Genomic DNA, 18,398 nt, shown 5'->3' with positions numbered 1-18,398 from the left:
TCCTGCCCTGACGTCTGCCGAAGTCCCTCCCTGGCCTTAGTCAGGTGCGTTCTCATTCATCCTCAAGTTTTCTCTACACAGACAGAGGTGTCAGAACACCAACTCTCCTCAGCGGGTTGCCTGCTTCCATACTCCAGGGAGGCCTGCGCTGTTTCCCATCAGAGGGAGCCCTAAGTCGCTGTCCTGCCCTGGGGCCTGGGGACCTGGGGGCGGCTCAAGCCTGTGCGCACACTGAAAGCACAGAGGGGCCAAAGCAGGAAAGCTCGTCTCAGGCACTGGTCTTGGGGGGCTTCTGTCATTCTTTAAAGCCACAAATCCCGAACCTTCCCTTGTATGCTGCGTGTATGACCCTGGGTATGAGAGATGCTTTGACACAAAATGTGTGAGAAAAGTCCTGTTCAGAAAACATTTATTGCAATTTGATGATACCTAGTCAAGTTAGGGTTCTGAAAGCCAAGGGAATACAGTATTAGGGGAAATTCAGGGTGGACGCATTGCTTAGATCCCACCACATCAGAAAGAGTCATTTTCTTTGCTGTAAGTACTTCATTTTAAAAGCAAAATTCAAGAACTACCACGACTTGTCCGATGATGAGACGAAGCCCCTGGGAAGAGGAGGGCCCAGGTGTGCTGCGTAGAGAAGGGCTGGGTGCCTGGATGTTTTTGGCTTCGCTCCCCAGGCAACTGCCCCTCCATGGGGCCACTCAGCCACTGGTCAGGGAGGCGACACATGAGGTAAACATGATTCCGGCACGGGGCAGCTCTTGGCCCTAAGCCCCTGAGCCCCAGGGGAGGAACCAGTCCTGTAATAGGTGCTTCAGACGGGGCTCATCATCACAGGTGAGGAGACGGAACACAGAGGCCTCCTGCTGTGCCCCCATATGAATGACTGTGGATTCAAGAAGCTGTCATCCACATCTGCAGCAGGCACGGCTTCACTTTTCACCAGCCTCCAAGCAAAAGGGGTGTCACTATGCATTATTAGTGCACACGACTCAAAATCCAGTGTCTTCATAAATAATTTCCAGAACATGATACAGCACAATAGGAGCTTCTCCAGCAGGTTTCACTCCATTTAGGTAATACATGATGGTGTGGGGCTTCCCCAACTCCCCGTCCCCGCCTGGGAGGCCCAGGAATCATCTAAATGAGATCCCCACTTCCAGGAGGAACGACCTAGTCATCATACTGAATTTCAGCCCGGAGCTCCTTGGTGACGTAGTTGACCAGCATGGCCAGCAGCTGCTGCTTCAGGGCCTCGCTGCCCATGACCAGTGTGGTCAGCTGCACAGCGTCCGTCCAGTCCAGGTGCCTGAGGATGGTGGAGGCTTCATTAAAGAGCTTTTGCTGCTCACTGGGTGGCAGCTCCATTATGATCTGAGGAATTGGCTTGAACCGTCCACTTGTCATCCATGCACCTAAGAGGCCCCCGACAGCCCCTCCTTGAAAACAAGGAAGGTTCAGTTAGTTGGTCCTTATTCATAAATGGTGGCCTCAGACCATTGCTGGGAGCACGTCCACTGCCGTGACGAGTGAGCACATTGACACATGGGTGGGAACAGGCTCGGCTTCATGTCTGCTCCAACCCATAGTGCGGCGGGCAAGGGTTTCTGGGGTCCTGAGTCCATTTGGCTCAGATAATTGACACCCAATGTGCCCTTCCCTAAGCTGCACTCACAGACGCAGCACAAAGCATCTCCCACCGCACAGCTCTGAGAACTGAAATCTTCTCCAGGGCCCACAGGTTTCCTGCTTCCCATGAAACTCTCATCTTAAAAGACAGAGCTGAGAAGCCAGTGCATTTGCAAGGAGAATCATCTCAGTGGTGAGGCTGAGCTTTCTCCATACTATGCTCTTTGCCCCTGAACTCTGGAAATTTCCAGTGAAATCCTGTGGCTAACAGACCCTGGGGACACAGAAGGAGACCTTTACCCGGGTAGCAACTATTTTTCATGCCAGCCCTCGAGAGCTGTATGATGATAACTATCAAATATAACTCACTCAACTATTTTTCTTCCTGTGACCCCAAAAGGGCATAACCATTATTTTTAAAGGTAAATTTATGATCAAATTTCAGGTGTACAACGTTGGGACTTATAGGACTTATGGGAATAAGATGCACAAGGCTGAAGCCCTTATGTCCACAGAAACTTCTATATGATTGGGGGTGGGGGGCAGGTCTGCTAAGGAAGGCGCCCTGGGGCAGGGGTCTCAAACTCAGGCGCCCTCTGGGGACAGGCAGGTAGCTGAGAGGAGTGAAGAGGACTGAGTGAGCCTGTGGGTGATGAAGAACAGGGTCGTGTCTAAGGGGTGGGGGCTACCCCTCGCCAGCCCACTGCTACCACATGGAATCCCACATGTGTATCCTGGAAAAAGTTTCATGATTATTAAAAATCAGTCATCAGATATTAATAGATGCAGTCCAGCTGGACTTCGTGACTCTCTCTCTGAAAGAGCAGAGTGTGGAAAGGGGAGACACTGACTCCACAGTGGATAAACCGGCAAACACCACCTTAACCGGTGGATCAAGGTGGACATAGGGAGGCTGTGGGTGTCACATGTCCCTGAAATGGCACTATGAGACAGGCACTCCACCGCTGTCTGCAGTATGCTTTCCCAAGGTCCACAACCCTGGGCTAAGCATGAGCAACCATCAGGCCGACCCAAACAGAGAGGCATTCTACAAGTACATGCCCAGGACTCCTCACCAGTACCCAGGCCATGAACACAGCTAAGTCCGAGCAACTGTCACAGAACTGGGGAGACGGAGTAAGGAGACATGAGGATTAAATGCTCTGTGATCCCTTGAGCTGGATTCTGGGACAGGAAAAGATCGTAATGCAAAAACGGGCAAAGTACAAAGAAAGTCTGGAGACCAGTTAGTAGGGACACGTCAGTGTTGGTTTCTTACTTTTCACAAATGCACCGTGGTGGTAATGTTACGGGAACTAGGTGAGGGATATGTGGGCGTTCTCTGCACAGTCTCACCAACGTGTCTATAATTCTACTACTGCTGCAGAATTAGAGGTTTATCTGAGAGAATATAGCCCAGGCCGGAGAGAACCCGGTTGTGGGCTAGACCCCGCCAGCAGGCAGTAAAAGCTGCACCCTCTCAGGAAGCCAAGTGTGGAGGCATCTGGAGGCACACAGCTCCCCTGGAGCTAAGCCAGCAGCGGGCCCAGGAGACTGAGTGCTGCCCCTGGTCACCCTTCCCCTCTGCTCCAAAAGAAGGGAGGATTTGGGGAGGGGAAACCGGTCATTTACAGGTTTTACTGAACTTTAGCCCACAACACCCATGAAGAGCTCAGAGCTGACAAACATTTCAATCAACTGCACTAAACCTTTATGAGAATGTCAATATTTGATTTAAAGCAGCACTTCATGCAAACAATCACCAGGAATATCGACCAGCAAATTACTAACTCTTTGGACAAGAGAAAATTCCTTGGTTTTCTGGGTAAAATGATGCTCCGCCCACGACTAGTGGCTTCAAGGAGCAAATCCCCAAGTTCCCCTGGCAGACGTCCTGTTCTCTACCAGCTCTGACAGAATCTGAATAAGATATGTGCTCCCACAATGGCATCTGGGAACAGCTCTAGGATAAATGAGCCCATCAAGCCCTCCCCTGAGCACTTTAGATGGGGGGACAGGGACAGAGATAAAGAATGTCACTGAGGAAGGAGGCCGTGGCCACGTCTCCTCCCCGACTGGCTGCTCCTTAGATGGTGAGAGGCTGAGGTTACGACTCCCTAATTCACAGATGGGAAAGGGAAATGTATAGTGGAAGGTCTGGGGTCACCCACACACTGATTTACTCCCCAGTGTGAGCTCTGCATCATGAAATGTCCTTGAACGCCAATCCTGCCACAGAAAGGCAGAACAGGGCAGGAAGTCATGCCGGGAGCTGGAAACAGAAGCAGACAGGCAGTCACCTCTCTAGCCTGTGCTCATGGGAGGACTGCAGGCAGTGCTGTGAGCTCTCCCACGTCCCCAGCACAGGCTGCCTAGCACAGAGCAGGCATTCAGTGAGGTATCTGCTGAGCCCAATGCAGCAGACCATGCCTTTATCACTCCCTTGTGCTGCAGGGTCCATGTGAGGCACCTCACAGGAGGCCTAATCCAGCCCCTCCTCACGTCAGACCCACACAGCAGCCTGCTCTCTGGTGCCACCCTGGCCGAAGGGGAGACCACACCAGAATCCCTCCTACTCTAAGATGTAGGAAGCAACCTTTTCTGGCTCCAAGAAATGGTGGGAAAATCAGCCAAACCTTCATTCATAGCCAAAAACTGGCTCTCAAGTAGAAGGTGGCAAAAACGGGGGACCGGGATGACCATCCTAGGATTGTTTGCTGCTTTTGCTGCATTAGACTGTTGGTTTCAGAATGGGATGGTCTCCATGAATGAGCTCATAAAATGGCCAGACAGCATCTGCTCCTAGGAGGTGCTCAGCACCTCCCAGCTTCCTCCCTGCTTCCCTTCTGCAGTGACATGTAATGGTGACAGGGGAAGGAGACCATCCAAGGGACCCAGGACACCCTGATATCTTCAGAGGTCCAGACACATCCCTGAGGGGAGAGGCGCCCTCCAGGTCTGCATGAGTCATATGTCATTTGCAAGAATGCCCTGCATGTCTGAGACCTTCACACTCAGAAGCCTGTGTTTTCAATGGGATGAATTCGGGCCACAAAGACCATGTCACAGAAGCAACCTCAACTCGACAAACATCTCCCACAGGACAGGGACTTCTGTAAGGTCTCTGTGGTAACAAAGGCCTTTTTTACAACACCGCTGAGCTGGCTGCCCCTGCAGGAAGCTTACACTTACCAACAGCTAGTCCAGGTGGACCTCCGACCAGACCACCAACGAAGGCCACAGCCCCTGTGACCAGGGCACCTGTACCAGAGTGCTTGACGGCCGCCTTCATTTTCCTCTCCCCAGAGATGGAGCACAGCAGCTTCATGACATCTTCCATCACGATGGGCATCTTGGCGAGCCCTGAAGGAAGCATTTCAAAGGGAAACTCTTAATGAGTGTCAGAGTATTTGCACCCAAATGTCACTCTTGCTAGAGTTTGGAGGACAGCCTCATGCAGAGAACAGGAGCTCTGCTGTATGCGGAACCAACACACCCAGTGATGCGATGGGTTCCTTGTCATAGAAGAAGTTGGGGAGCCGCTAGTTAATAAGCACACAGAACCCGCAGAATGCACGAGAGGTCTTCCTTGCATAACTTCTCATTCATGACAGATTACGGAACAGGCCCAGCCACAAGCTGCCTCTGTTCATAACAAGTGAGGCAAGCGTGCCCTCTCTCCTGTCTGTGGCCTTCCTGCTGGCTCAGGCAGCCCCAGTACACAGAGCCTGGCAGAGGGCAGAACATCCCAGCCTCGAGTCCTCTGTCGTGTGACAGGACAACGGAGCTCATGCCAAGCCTGAGAAGGGGAAAGTACTGGGCTCCGTGACCATCCTGGCCTGTGCGCACACCTGCCTGCCCCGTGACCCTGAGCTGAGCATCAGATTCCTCACCTGTAAAGGGAGATAAGCCACCTACAAGCTGGATTCTGGAAAGGTCTGAGGGGAATGGATGCAAAGTACCTGTTGTGAGTCTGGAACACGCGGCCCTGAGACAGGATGGCTCTAAATGAATGTTTGTTACTGATACACACCACTGGCTTTTCTATAAGCAACCGCTCCTAACACCCATCCAGTTCTGTGTGGGGCACAGTAAAGGCAGGGACAGGATGGCCCTAAGGATGACCAGTAAGATGGAACAACCAGAGAAGAAAATAAACCAAAGAATTCCAGAGGTTTGCATGTGTTTGGATAGACAGACAGATGGACCTTTGGAACAATGACCTTAGAATAATTCTTGTGGTCAGGAAAGTGTTGGCCACACTGGTGGGAAACTGGCAGGCACACGGGGCAAAGGCAGGGTGGGCTCTGCCCCAGGGTCAGGGGGAATAGAGAGCCACAACACTGACAGGACACCTGACAGGACCCGGAAGTAAAATCAAAGAGACCATGGGCTGGTGCTTCTCCTCGTGGCTTCAGCTGGACCCGAGGCTGGAAGGGCACTTCCTTTCCTTCACTCCCCTTTTCATGCAAGCAGTGCCTAAAGGAACTTGGCAAAGTTTGGGGCAGACCCTTTGCTCAAGAACTCTTGGTTACGTCTCCTTTTGACCCAACAAAAATCCAGAACTAGACACTCCTGTAGAATCATCCTCTCGATCCTGGAAGAGAATTTTGAGCCCCTAGAACAAGCCTGTGGGTCTGCTGGGTCACCACAGTGGGGGTTCAAAATTTCTCTGTAGTCCTAGGGGAGGTAAGAAGTGTCCTGGGCTCTCGCCCCTGCCATGTTCTGAATCAGTGATTCTCCACACGCGCACCCCACTTCAGACAGTAAGACTCTAAGAGACCATAACCCAGACATCTGACAATGGCTGCTTAGTCCTAGAGTTCAGAAAGTGCAAACAAGCACCCCCCAAAGTGTCTGTTTGACCAAGTGGGGTGGAGAGGCAATGGAGGGTCAGACCCTGCAGGGGTGCTCGAGGGATTAGAGGAGAAGTCAGAAATACCTGCCCCCGCACTGGCACCATGTGTCCTGGACCTGCCAGCACACCTCCGGGCTTCCTGCCCCTTTGCTCACTACTGCAACCCCTTGTAGACAGAGTCCATGCCGCCTTCTCCACCCTGGAAGAGAGCCCACGTGAGGGTCATGACTTTCCACACACGAAGGTCACAATAATAAAATAGCCTTATAACAGCAAAGGGACTGCACATGGCAGAAGTCACTGAGAAATGAGGGAATGGAAGCTGTGACTTGATTTACCCAGTAGCCATGGTGCTGTAAAGCTATGCAAATGAGCTTTCTTTCAAATACTAATTTAATTCGCATATTGATAATCAAAGGAATTAATTCCATGGTAAAACTTTGAAGAAGCTAACAATTCTCCTGTAAAACACCTAATCATCAGATAGTTTATATCTGGTTTCTATCCAGCTTTCTATCTGTCCATTATGCTGGGAAAAAGGGAGATGAAATTCGGACCCAGGAAGGTCCCTCTGGGGGTGGCAGTGAGCTTCCCGTTTCCAGGCACATGAAGACCCCAAGCATGGCTGCCAAGTTGGCTTCTTGGCCAGGGCACTCTGCCCAGACACTGCTCTTAAAGCAGGGTTTCTGCACGATTATAGACCTACACTCTGGAAACACTTTCTGCACAGCAAGAAAACGCACAGATAGGAGGCAGGAAACAGCCACTTCACACTCTGCGGTCTATCTAAAAACCTAGCTTCCCACCTACTCTGAATGACTTCATACAAACCCACAGGGGCTAATAAAACATCATCATGCAAAGACTACTTACTCCCAACCTCCACTCAGCCCAGGCAGACCAGCCCAAGGCAGGAGCCCAGGGCTCTGTAGACCTGGAGGGCCAGCAGGTGTCCCGGTGTGTGGGAGGGCACGAGAGGATGTGGCCCACCTCTGGCTGGGTTCAACAGCTTCACAGGGGACTTGCTCTTTTGATTTTTCGAGAGAAATCAGGCATCAGATGGATGCGAAATATTATTTTTAAATACTGGCAACACTTAGGTCATTGAAAAGTCTGGGGGGCTAATCTGACAGTGCTGGTAGGGTCCCCATGGGACCTTTGCACCACGGCCTACAGAGGTGAGGACACAAGACGTGGCACTGTGGCTGCCTCAATGCAAGACAGAGCTGGTTTAATTTCCATGTGAAAATCATTTTAGACTTCAGAGCATCAATAGACTCTTGTAGAAGAAAGGTTTGTCACCCCAACTCCTGAGTCCTTGCTGGAAAGCCCAGCCTCCTGACTTCTTGGGGACTGCCAGATTGAGGAAGGAAGCCAGTCCTGCTTCCCCTCCCACTCCAAGATTGCCTTTGTCCGTGAGCAGCAAGGAAGCCAGTAAGGAGGGAGGAGGGAGGAAGAGTACTCTGATGGGGACAGACCTCAGAGGGTGGGAATGGGGTCTCCCCTCCCCATATCACACCTATTTCAGAATCAGATTTGTCCACAACACGGGCTCTGGTCACAGAAAGCCAATCTGCCAGCCACAGGGAAGGCAAATGCCAACTTGAAGCCCTGGTTTCTTGCAAGCACCAGGCTGGTCTGCTGGTGACAGCAAGGTTCTGGGGAAGAGGGAGATGAGCCTATCCCTGGGACTGCAGCCTGGCTTTTTGAGATGGACCAGATTGTGAGAGAGCAGGGAGAGGAAGGCTTCAGAGCTAACGGAGACCCACATGCACTGTGTTTAAAAAAAAAAAAAAAAAGGAAAAGCAGAGCCTCTTAAGGAGTCAGAGTGATCTTGCTCACCTGCCATCCTCAGTACTTTCTACTTCTCTGTTGGAATTTATGAAACTCCTCTGTGTGGCCTGACTCTTGCAAGTCTTGTGTCCTCACCTCTGTAGGCCGTGGTGCAAAGGTCCCATGGGGACCCTACCAGCACTGTCAGATTAGCCCCCCAGACTTTTCAATGACCTAAGTGTTGCCAGTATTTAAAAATAATATTTCGCATCCATCTGATTCCTGATTTCTCTCGAAAAATCAAAAGAGCAAGTCCCCTGGACCATCTTCATAGCCACAGAGGCCAAAGCTGAGCAGGTCTTGCCTTCTGTCTTCCATAGGCGCTGGCAGGGCGACCTTACCTGACCAGGGACCCATAAGTAGGTCATCTGCAACCTCTCAAAGTCCCCCGCTTCCTCTTTTAAAGGCTAAAGAAGCCACCAGTCCCCACCGTAGGAATTGTCCCCTCTGAGATCCCTGACATCCACTCCTGATCATCTCTGAACTTTCCCCGCAGGGCGAGGCCAGGGGTGCTGACTCACCGAGTATCCTTCTAAGGACTCTGTCCCGCAGTTCTAACACGTGCCGCCCCACCCACGCACCTGGGACGCAGGGGAGGGTGACGCGCACCCCGGGTTACTGAGGAGGGCAGGGACAGGCGGGTAGCTGGGGAGCTCATCACACATCCGGGTCACTACGTGGCGCCTCGCTGGGAGCCACAGCCCTACCAGGCCGCTGGGGTTGTGACCCCAGCTACCGCGGCCGCTTACTTCTGGCGTGACGTCAGCCTCTCCGTGCCCCGGGGTCTTCATGAGAAAAATGAATACCCTAGCGGCGTGGACCCGGCTCCGCAGCCCCCCGGGCCCCGCGCCCCAGCGCTCCACCTCCCCCGCGCCGCGCCCGCGCACCGAGCCCTTCACCTGCTGGGATCGGTCCGTCCCCCGCGCCCTCCGGCCCCCGCCCGCCCAGGGTCTCCGCGCCCCCGCGGCCGCCCCGGCGCGCAGACCCCACCCCCCACCGCCTTCCGGCTCGCCAGCGCGGGGTCTTCCGGTCTCCGCTCACCGGGCGCCGCGCCGCGCCTGCGTAGCCGCCGGCCGGGCCCCGCCGAGGAGCCCGAGGGTTTAGGCGGCGCCTCTCCTCCTCCGGCCCCGGCTGGGCCCGGGTGTGGCGGGCGGACTGCAGTCCCGGTGCGCTAAGGCTGCGCTGTGTCGCGCCGGCGCCAGGCCCCCACCGCAGCCCGCGCACGTGTTACGGGGGCTCCGCTTGCACCTTCCCGCAGCCGGAGGAGGCCTTCAGCCCGGGATTCAGTATCCCTGCTCCTGCGGCCCACAGGCCCTCCTCCTTGCCCTCCGCCCGCGCGGAAGACAGCCCTGGGACCCGTGGAAGTCCCAGGGGCTAAACTCCTGTTTGCTGAATGTATGGGCCGAAGTCCAGCATGTGGTGCCACCCCCTCCAGGTGCGGTCACTGGTGGGGGGGCCTGGGTCAGCAGTCTCAGCTCTGGCACAAAGGGGGAGTCCAGCTTCCAGGGCAAAGCTGAGGTCGGGGAACCTCTTGGGAGGGGGCAGAGGTGTGTGTGGTGGGCTTGCAGGCAGTCCTTCAGAGGGAGCACGGAGAAGGTTCCCTCCCCACGGCACACCCTGAAACACACACACACACACACACACACACACAGAGGCTGGCCTTGAACCATCAGAAATCTGAAAAAGGCTCTGGGGGCTTTCCATGGATGAGCCCTGACACTTAATCCTGCCACCTAGGCATGGTCGCCCCTGCCACTTGACGGATAGAAGTGAGGCAGGGGGGTTAGTCTGCCCAGGCCACCCAGGTAGGGAGTGTCAGGGTCCAGACTCTAACCTGGGTCCAGCTGGTTCAAAGCCCTCGCGGTAACCAGCGCTCGGCCTGGCTTTCCTGGATGCCCTGCGCACCCGGCGGATGGGCCTCTTTCAACGGCCAGAGTCATCGTTTTGTTTTCTTCTTTTTTCCTCTTTTAAATGGGAAGGTACTTTGGGAGTATGTGTGTATACACACACACACACACACACACATATATATACACACACACACATACTGCAGTGTATATGTGCCCCAATAAGATATTTCTTTAAAAAAAAAAAAGTTTCATTTTTGCTGACTTACAGAAAGCTGTACGTATTTAATGTATATAACTCAATGAGTTTGTGGTTAAGTGTACACCTGTGAGACCATCATCCCAGTCTATACCATAAAATTATCCATCACTCTGGAAGTTTCTTCCTGCCCTTTTTATTATTATCACTTCTGTGTGTATGTGTGTGCCTGCAGTAAGAACACTTTTTATAAGTTACCCTCCTTAGTACACATTCAGTATACAACAATATTAATAGCTATAGGCTATTATTTTATATTTATTATTTATATTTATTTATAGCTATAGGCTATTATAATAGGTAGTATGCTGTGTAGATAAGCACTTACTTATCTTCCAGAACTGAAACTTTGTACCCTTTAACTATCGTTTTGTTAGTTCCCTATCCCTCCTGTCCTCATGGTGAGAAAGGGGCTCAAGCATTAACCAGGGTTCCTGGCCACAGTGAAATAGCCCCACCCATTTCTGAACAGCAGCTTACACTTGAGTTTGGGTGACTTTCAACAGTGAAGTTCACTGAGGCAAGAATAGCTCAAGCATCTCCAGCTCAGGCCTGGGGGAGATTCTCCCATTTCTCTGTGGGGAGCTCCCTCTAGCGGCTTCTTAAAGAATTGGGCTGCTGACTCCCCCAGAGGTGGGAAGGGGAGCACTGGTAGACAGGAAAGATGCTGGAAGGGAAAAAAAACTGCAAAGTCAGGGCCCTCCAGAGAAGATGAGCTGTGAGAAGTCCAGTAAACCGTTGCACCTGTCGACAACCTGGGACCTTCATTCTGACATGAATGAAGTCATAAAATGGAAGCCAACTCCAAAGCCCATGGATGTAACACATGATACCACAGTCTCCTAGTGACAGCCAGGCCTCCTGCAGCGTGGTCCTGTGAATGACGGGTACACAGTGGTGTCCCCATCATGGGGACTGCACACTGACCCAGCATCCAGACAGTGCTCTCATCATGCTTACCATGCTGAGGTCTGGCTGAGTGATCTCAGGAGGGTCATTCAGCTTCTCTAGGCCTCAGTTTGCTCATTTGGGAAATGACAACAATCGTGCCTTCCCTCAGGTTTATTCTGAAGATTAAAGGAGGTAACATGTAGGGATCTAGATTATTTTTGTTTATACCATAGTGTGTGAAAATGAAAAACATCTCCAGAGTCCCAAAAGTGAGCCTCGTGTCCAGAGAGGCAGGAAATCAGATCCTACCCCCACTGTCACAACCCACCATCCACAATCCACCATTCTGGGGGCCCAAGAATCCCCCAGCATGCGAGGCTGCATTCACAGAGCTGGCAGGGACTTGGGCCCGTACATTCTCCAAACATTAACGTAGCACCTTGAGCTTCCCAAGGTCCCTGGGCTCTCTCCTGGGCCTGCTGAGTGAGGGGAGGGAGGAGCAGCCCTAGGCCTAAGGGTCAGAGATCCTGAATCAAAGGCCAAAGGGAGACAGGGTCCCCAGGAAGCATCTGCAGGCTTGAGGAATACGCAAGGTGAAGTGTCCATCTAGCATGTGTGTGGGTTGGGGTGGAGGGCAGAGGCTAGATGCGAAGAGTGTAGTGTGGGGGCCACGGGGCCCTCTGAGGCCAGAGCCTGGTTCCCCCCACCTTTTCCAGAGTTCCAGTCAGCAGCTCCTAACTTATGTGGCTTTTTCAGGATAATCCCACTCAGCCCCAGGGCTGGATAATGCCACACATGGGCCACACACACAGAAAAAACCCCTGTGACTTCTTAATTAAGCATGAGTAAGCTTGATGTCACTTTGAAAACTAAAGTCTTATGATCTATGTTCTTTTTACTTTAAATTACCTCTAAGAAGGCTTAGGGGCCCCAGGACTCTGGATCCAGACTAGTAGACAGTCATTTTTCCCAAGGCAGCCAGAGAGCCAGGGTTTGGGGTCCGGAGAAGTTCCAGCCCCATATGGTGGGCCTAGGACCCACTTCCTTCCTTGGTCCCAGGGTGGAAGAGATCTCCGCAGCCCCCAGTCTTTTCCCCAGGATTCATGCCATCTTTTTGGTATGTGAAGTGTTCAGTGCAGTGGGAGGCACCTATCAGGAGGATTGATTCATTAGTTTGCTAGGGCCCTATAACTAAGAACCACAATGTGGGGAGCCTAAAACTGGACTTTATTGTCTCTGTTTTGGAGATGAGTCCACGAGTCTGCAGGCCCCAGTTCCCTCTGAAATCTGTGGGGGAGAATCATTCCTTGCCTCTTCCTAGCTTCTGGGAGTTGCTGGCATTCCTTGGCAATCCCTTGGCTTGAATCTGTGTCTCTGCATCTGTCATCTGATGCCATCCCCCTGTGTGTCTGTGTCTGCACCCCAGGTTCCCTCTGCTTATAGGGACACCAGTCATACCCACCCTGGATTGAACGCCCACCCTGGAGACCTCATCATAACTCGATTACACCTGCTGACTCTATTGTCAAATAAGGTCACATTTACTAGTATCAGGGGTTAGGACTACAAATATCCGTTTGGGGTGACACAATTCAACGCCAAACACCAGGAAGTCAACAAATGCCAGCCGTGATGATAAGCACGTGAGTGTGCACATGGTCCGTGCTGGCACAAGGAAACTACAGGCTCAGCCCAGCCTTGTGTCAAAGTCGCCGTGCGCAGAGGGACCCTCGGGACGGCTGCCTTTGGTCTTGGAGGAGCTGCGTTCTGCAAGGACTGTTGCCAGACAAGCTGGCTTTGGGGGTGGTAATGAGCCTGTCCCGGCTTCATCGTTGTTCTTCTGAATGTTTAAGTTATTCTCTTCCTTGGTGTTTACGTCCTTCAGATATTTGCAGACCGCTATCCTGCCCCTCGGTCATTAGCGCCTGTCTGCATATTTGCCACGGTGTGTTGTTATTATCATTGTTGTTGTTCCTATGTCTTCCCTGCACGCTCACTCGGTCCCTCAGCCACCATCACTGCTGCCTGAATTTCCTGCAGGTTCCCAGCCCTGCAAGCACCGAGTTACCGGGATGGAGCATCAGCAGTCAGTAGTCAGGTGACAGGGGACAGCTCACAGGCCCTCTGGCTCCCTTCTCCTCTGTTGCTTTTGTCTGTTTCCTTTACGAGCTAAGTGAAAAACAGCGTGCTTACAGTGCGAATGCAGTTTCCAGACAAATCCCCTGCCCCTGCTTCCATCCAGACAGTCCCCAGTTTCCTCAGCTATGAAATGAGGATAAGAACCCTTGCCCTCAACACCCTGGGATTGCTGTGAGGACGGATGAGAGCAGAGCGGAAAGTGCCTTGTACACTACAAAGTGGGGAGAGATTGATGGTACCAGCAATGCCTTCAAAGCACGAGTGGATCTCTGCAGAATGTTCCAGGGGTCTGCTGCTCTAAAAGCTAGAGATTCCAAATTAGAATTTACAAAATGAACTCGATAGAACTGAGACTCACCCTAAAATCTGTTTGTTGAAAGAATAGAGAGGTGCCCTACTTGAAAATCTACCGTCAGATTTTAGTATTCCAAATCAGTGTGGAACTCAGAGCCGGATGGGCTCTTGGAGATGAGCTGGAGATGCCCTGAGGGGGCTCTGGAAGATTATGCTGCTATAAAAGACTTGGGAACAAAACCCCACCTTGTCTTCCATCTGAGATCTCACTGAAGAGTTCTCTGTATGGGGAAGACTTATTTCCAGTCTGACAAGAATGATTTTCAATGGTTCGGTTGAACACGCAATTATCACGCAGGTATTTCTATAATTATCCTGTTTCAGTTAGAAAACAATTTCTGGAACAATGGGACTCTTATTGTATTGTCATATCTGTTATAATTTTTTATTACAGAAAATGATGGTAGGGTCACTATTATGATTCTGGAGTTTTTATTTCAAACTGCTCATAGGATGGAAATTCTCTTTCCCCAGTAGTTTTCACTTTAATGCTGCTTTGGTTGTTTTTTGTTTTCTGTATTAAACTTTGGTGTGTCCGGGTATTTGTTCCGTGGCAGAATATGGGGTGTTTGTTTGTTTTTCTGTTTGTTTGCTCCGTACAGACTGTGGCCGAGTCCCCCTAGTGTGTGTTTGTTTCCGTGTTGTTGGCATGTGGTGCACACGGTTTCCTTAACCTGCCAGCTGTGTTGTTGTACACGTGTGTGTGCTTCAGTCTGCTCAAGTTGCCATAGACTGGGGGCCTTAATCAACACTGATTCCCCATGGTTCGGGAGCCTGGAAGCCCAAGATCGAGGTGCTGGCAAGGCAGGATTCATTCAGAGACGTTCTGGCTTGCAGGCCTGTCATCCTGCGGTGGGCTTGTAGGACTCTTCTTTGTGTCTGTGTCAGGGAAGGAGGATCCATGTCCCTGGTGTCTCTTCTGAGAACAGGAATCCTATCACATTGGGCCCTACCTTAGGACCTTTTCGAACCTTAATTACCCCCTTATCAGCTCCATCCCCAAAGACAGTCAAACTGGGTCTAGGGCCTCAACATGAATTTGGGGACACACAATTTAGTGGATAGCACTGAATTTGTTTATTTATTGCTGAAGAAATACCCAGAGATCTTGTATTGAATGAGCCTGATAAACAGTATTTCAAGAAGGAGTAAATAGTGTTAGTGAATATAGGATAGAGACCTTGGAACTTGGGGCATAGTTCAATTAAGCAATATCCTATTTCGGATGTTAGTCCACTGTGAGAGTGGAAAAGTGGAAGGGGGAGGGGGCAGGAGTCCCCGCCTTAATTCACTGGTCTCAGACCCCCAGCTGTTGGAAGCCAAGCCTGGATCTGGAAGCACGTTCCTTGACTGCAGCACGATGGTCTTAGCTGCCAGGAACTCACCACCTCCAGGAAGGCTCACAAACCTTGGACATCAAATCTAACTAAAGTTAGGCCCAGGGGACCTCTCCACAATGAAAAGATTTAAGGACCATGAAAATCTCCAAATACCTGCCCACACACTCCCACACTATCAGACCACCTCTGAGACCAGCCACCATTTCCACACGTCCCTGGTGAAACACACTCTCTGCTTACAGCCCAGAACTGCTAGTGGGGGCACAGGTCCTGAGCCCTTGGGAGAGCCGTGGCTCCCCGATCACAGTCTTTAACTAGACAGAGCTCAAATCTTCTAGGGGCCCTGGTTCCCAGATGATTTCTTGGACTCCCCAAGAAAGGAGAGGACTCTCCATGGTTAGTTACACTGTTAGTAACAGAAACAGAACAAAACCCCAAATCTCTTATCTTCCCGGCCTCTGTTCCCCCCATAGCACACTCTCTAGTAGGGAGGATGGAGGCCACTGTCTTGGGGGTGCTGGGAGGGACGGAGCAGGGAAGCTGAGGTGGGTAAAACACAGGCACACATCATGAATATGGGCACAAGCAGACAGGAGAATGTTCTGGGAATTCTCCATCATGAAAACAATCCCATATTTGGAGCTTCTAGAAGAGAGGCACCCTGGAATTCACAGAGCATTCCTTTGAGGCTCAGCGGTGTTAGGAGGTACCTGGGGTCTCACCTTCTCTTCCATATCCTTTCCCATCTCACAGATGGCTGTCCACCCCAAAATTTCAACTGTGTTTGGGGAGAACATGCCTGATGTCAGGATGGAAACCAGAGGGGACAGGCGTCCTCTGGGCACACATCCCTTTCCAGCTGTGAGAACACAGACTCACCCTATTACCATGGGTGTTTATTGGCTGGGGTATATGATGCCCCATTCTCCTCAGTGCTCAGGCCCTGATGACGGGAGTTTGGGGTGAAGGTCTGGGAAGATAAACAGCTACCATCTCTGGCAGTTTCCGTGGGTCAGGAATTCCGTGATGCAGAGAGGACGTCCAGCACCCCCAGCAGTCATTTCTACCAGGACCCCCTCCTCTGACCATGACCAAACTTCCAGCCCAGACCGGGCCTCAAGTACTTGTTTCCCCTTCCTTGGTTGAAATTCCCACCCCCAGGATTTTCTTTTTCAGTTGCCATCAAGCTTTGCTATAGTGGAGTCCGAGGTAAGAGCCTGCCCCTGTTGGTGGACAGCGGGGCCCGCAGAGTCCCACCCTGATAATCAGAGGCCTTTGCCTTCATGGCCTTGGTGGTGGCCCTGTCAGAGCCTGGGATGCATGGAGAGTGATCTGAGGAGCCAAGGCATTTCTCTCAGGTGAGCTCCTCAAAGCATCCCCAGGAACCTCAACGACCACAGGGCCCACACAATGGGAACAAAGTAGCTTCCAATAAGGAAACAGACAATCTGTGGAAGGCACAGGAAGGGACCTCAGCTCCTGCACGACCATGGTCTGGGGTTGGGGGACCCCGCTTTGCTTCATACTAAAAACAAAGGCCCTGGGGGAGCTGCACTGGTTCCTACCTCAGCAAAGCAAGCAAGACAAAGGGTCCAGCCCGGCCAGTGTGCACCTGACAAGCAATAAAGCCCCAGTGGAAAGTCGTGTGTGGGGATTGTTCAAGGAATGTGTCCTCACTCCCAAGGCCCCTCCTTTTCACTTTGCTGCTTTATGCTAAGGTCCAGCAAGTAATTTGCATGTTGTTTCAGTAAAAATGAATTGTGGCTGAATTTTTGTTTTATTTAGATAACATACAGCCTTCCTTCCCTTTATCATTGAAATAATTCAGCCTGGATCAGGATGCACAGTGGGCAAAGGGATGGTCTCTTCCCAGCCAGATCCCAGCTTCGGTTCTCTGAGCCAGACAGCGAACTCCTGCTGTCCACCTCGGCTGTGGGAATAAGCTAGACCACCAATGCTCTCACTTTGTTCAGCCTACTTTTCTTGCAGGGAAAGCTCCAGAATCTGTGTAGGAGCCTCAGGGGCAGCCATGTCTTGGGAAGGAGCTGGAGGCTGAGGAGCTTCTCTGAAGCGTATTTGCAAAGTGAGCACACTGCCAAGGTTTGATGTTACAACTTAAAAAATGTAACACTTTCTAAAGTTCCTTTTCTAAATTATACACCAGACCAAGGAAATGTCAATAGTTGGATCAAGAATCAGGGCTCCTGGGTGGCTCAGTGGGTTAAGCTGCTGCCTTCGGCTCAGGTCATGATCTCAGAGTCCTGGGATTGAGTCCCGCATCGGGCTCTCTGCTCAGTGGAGAGCCTGCTTCCCTTTCTCTCTCTCTGCCTGCCTCTCCATCTACTTGTGATTTCTCTCTGTCAAATAAATAAATAAAATCTTTAAAAAAAAAAAAAAACCAACACCACCTTGTCTGTGATTATTGCTGCATGATGGGTTAATGCAAAACTTAGTGGCTTAAGACAACAATAAAGGGCTCATTCATCTCACGGTTTCTATGGCTCAATTATTTGGAAGTGCCTTTCCTGGGCCGTTCTAGCTGGCATTCTGTCATGAGACTGCCATCATCTGAAGGCTCGATTGGGGCTGGAGGATGGGCTTCCCCCATGGCACACTTACACAGCTGTTGCAGGCATCTGCTTCTCCACCCATGGGCCACTCCAGAGGGCTGCCTGAGCATCCTCATGACGAAGCAGTGGGCTTCCTCCAGAGCAGATGATCCAAGACGCAGAGTAGAAGCCACATCTCTTTATGATCTAGCATTGAAAGTTTTACACCGTCACTTCCTCAACATCATGGTCATGCAGCCCAACATTTGTCAATGTGGCAGTGACTACACAAAGGTATGAATCCAGTATGTGAGGATCACTGAGAGCTCTCTTGGACACTGGTCACCACAAGTGATTATCGTTAATATGATTTGGCAGGGGTGTTTGGAGGCTCTGGAGGAAAGTACTACATGGCTAAATCCACCATTTCTTATTTTGTAACCAATGCAAACCAAGTGGTCAGTTGTTGCTAATGGTATCCCATGTCATGGCCAAGGCAGCCATCTGTCCAACCAACATGGATCAGCACCTCCTTCCAGATTGGGGAATAGAACAGTAGTGAAGAGAGGGAAGAGTCCTCAGTGTGGGTCCCTCAGGTTGTGGAGAGGAAAGACAGAAGGAGACAAATGGATGGCAATAGTGCGATAGAGAAGACTATAGCTGGTGCTGTCAATTAGGGATTCAGAAAGGACACCA

General features: G+C 51.4%; 1 protein-coding gene across 10 annotated transcripts; it reads right to left on the bottom strand.

Annotated features, from left to right (window-relative positions):
- Positions 1-392: 392 nt before the first annotated feature.
- C17H19orf12 (chromosome 17 C19orf12 homolog) lies at positions 393-9,677 on the bottom strand. 10 transcript variants are annotated; one of them, XM_059382215.1, is made up of 5 exons: positions 9,365-9,676; positions 7,364-7,517; positions 6,575-6,689; positions 4,825-4,995; positions 393-1,442 (listed from the first exon to the last, which is right to left on the bottom strand). In XM_059382215.1, exons 4-5 carry the CDS (start codon positions 4,982-4,984, stop codon positions 1,177-1,179), a joined length of 426 nt encoding a protein of 141 aa, XP_059238198.1. In that variant the 5' UTR covers positions 4,985-4,995; positions 6,575-6,689; positions 7,364-7,517; positions 9,365-9,676; the 3' UTR covers positions 393-1,176. The 10 variants fall into 10 exon arrangements, with proteins under 10 accessions (XP_059238198.1, XP_059238195.1, XP_059238197.1 ...); XM_059382212.1 differs by lacking the exon at positions 9,365-9,676 and adding an exon at positions 9,223-9,285; XM_059382214.1 differs by lacking the exon at positions 7,364-7,517.
- Between the last annotated feature and the right edge of the window lie 8,721 nt (positions 9,678-18,398).

Source organism: Mustela nigripes, chromosome 17 (assembly GCF_022355385.1).
Source record: "Mustela nigripes isolate SB6536 chromosome 17, MUSNIG.SB6536, whole genome shotgun sequence".
In the NCBI taxonomy this organism is placed as follows: Eukaryota; Metazoa; Chordata; class Mammalia; order Carnivora; family Mustelidae; genus Mustela; species Mustela nigripes.
This window is presented reverse-complemented; position numbering and strand designations above follow the sequence as displayed.

Bases quoted from the DNA above. Each gene is read 5' to 3' on its own strand.
- C17H19orf12 (XM_059382220.1), bottom strand. From the start codon at position 4,984: ATGCCCATCGTGATGGAAGATGTCATGAAGCTGCTGTGCTCCATCTCT. The intron at 1,443-4,824 runs GTAAGTGTAAGC...CTTGTTTTCAAG, and splicing joins TCCACCTGGACTAGCTGTTG to GAGGGGCTGTCGGGGGCCTC.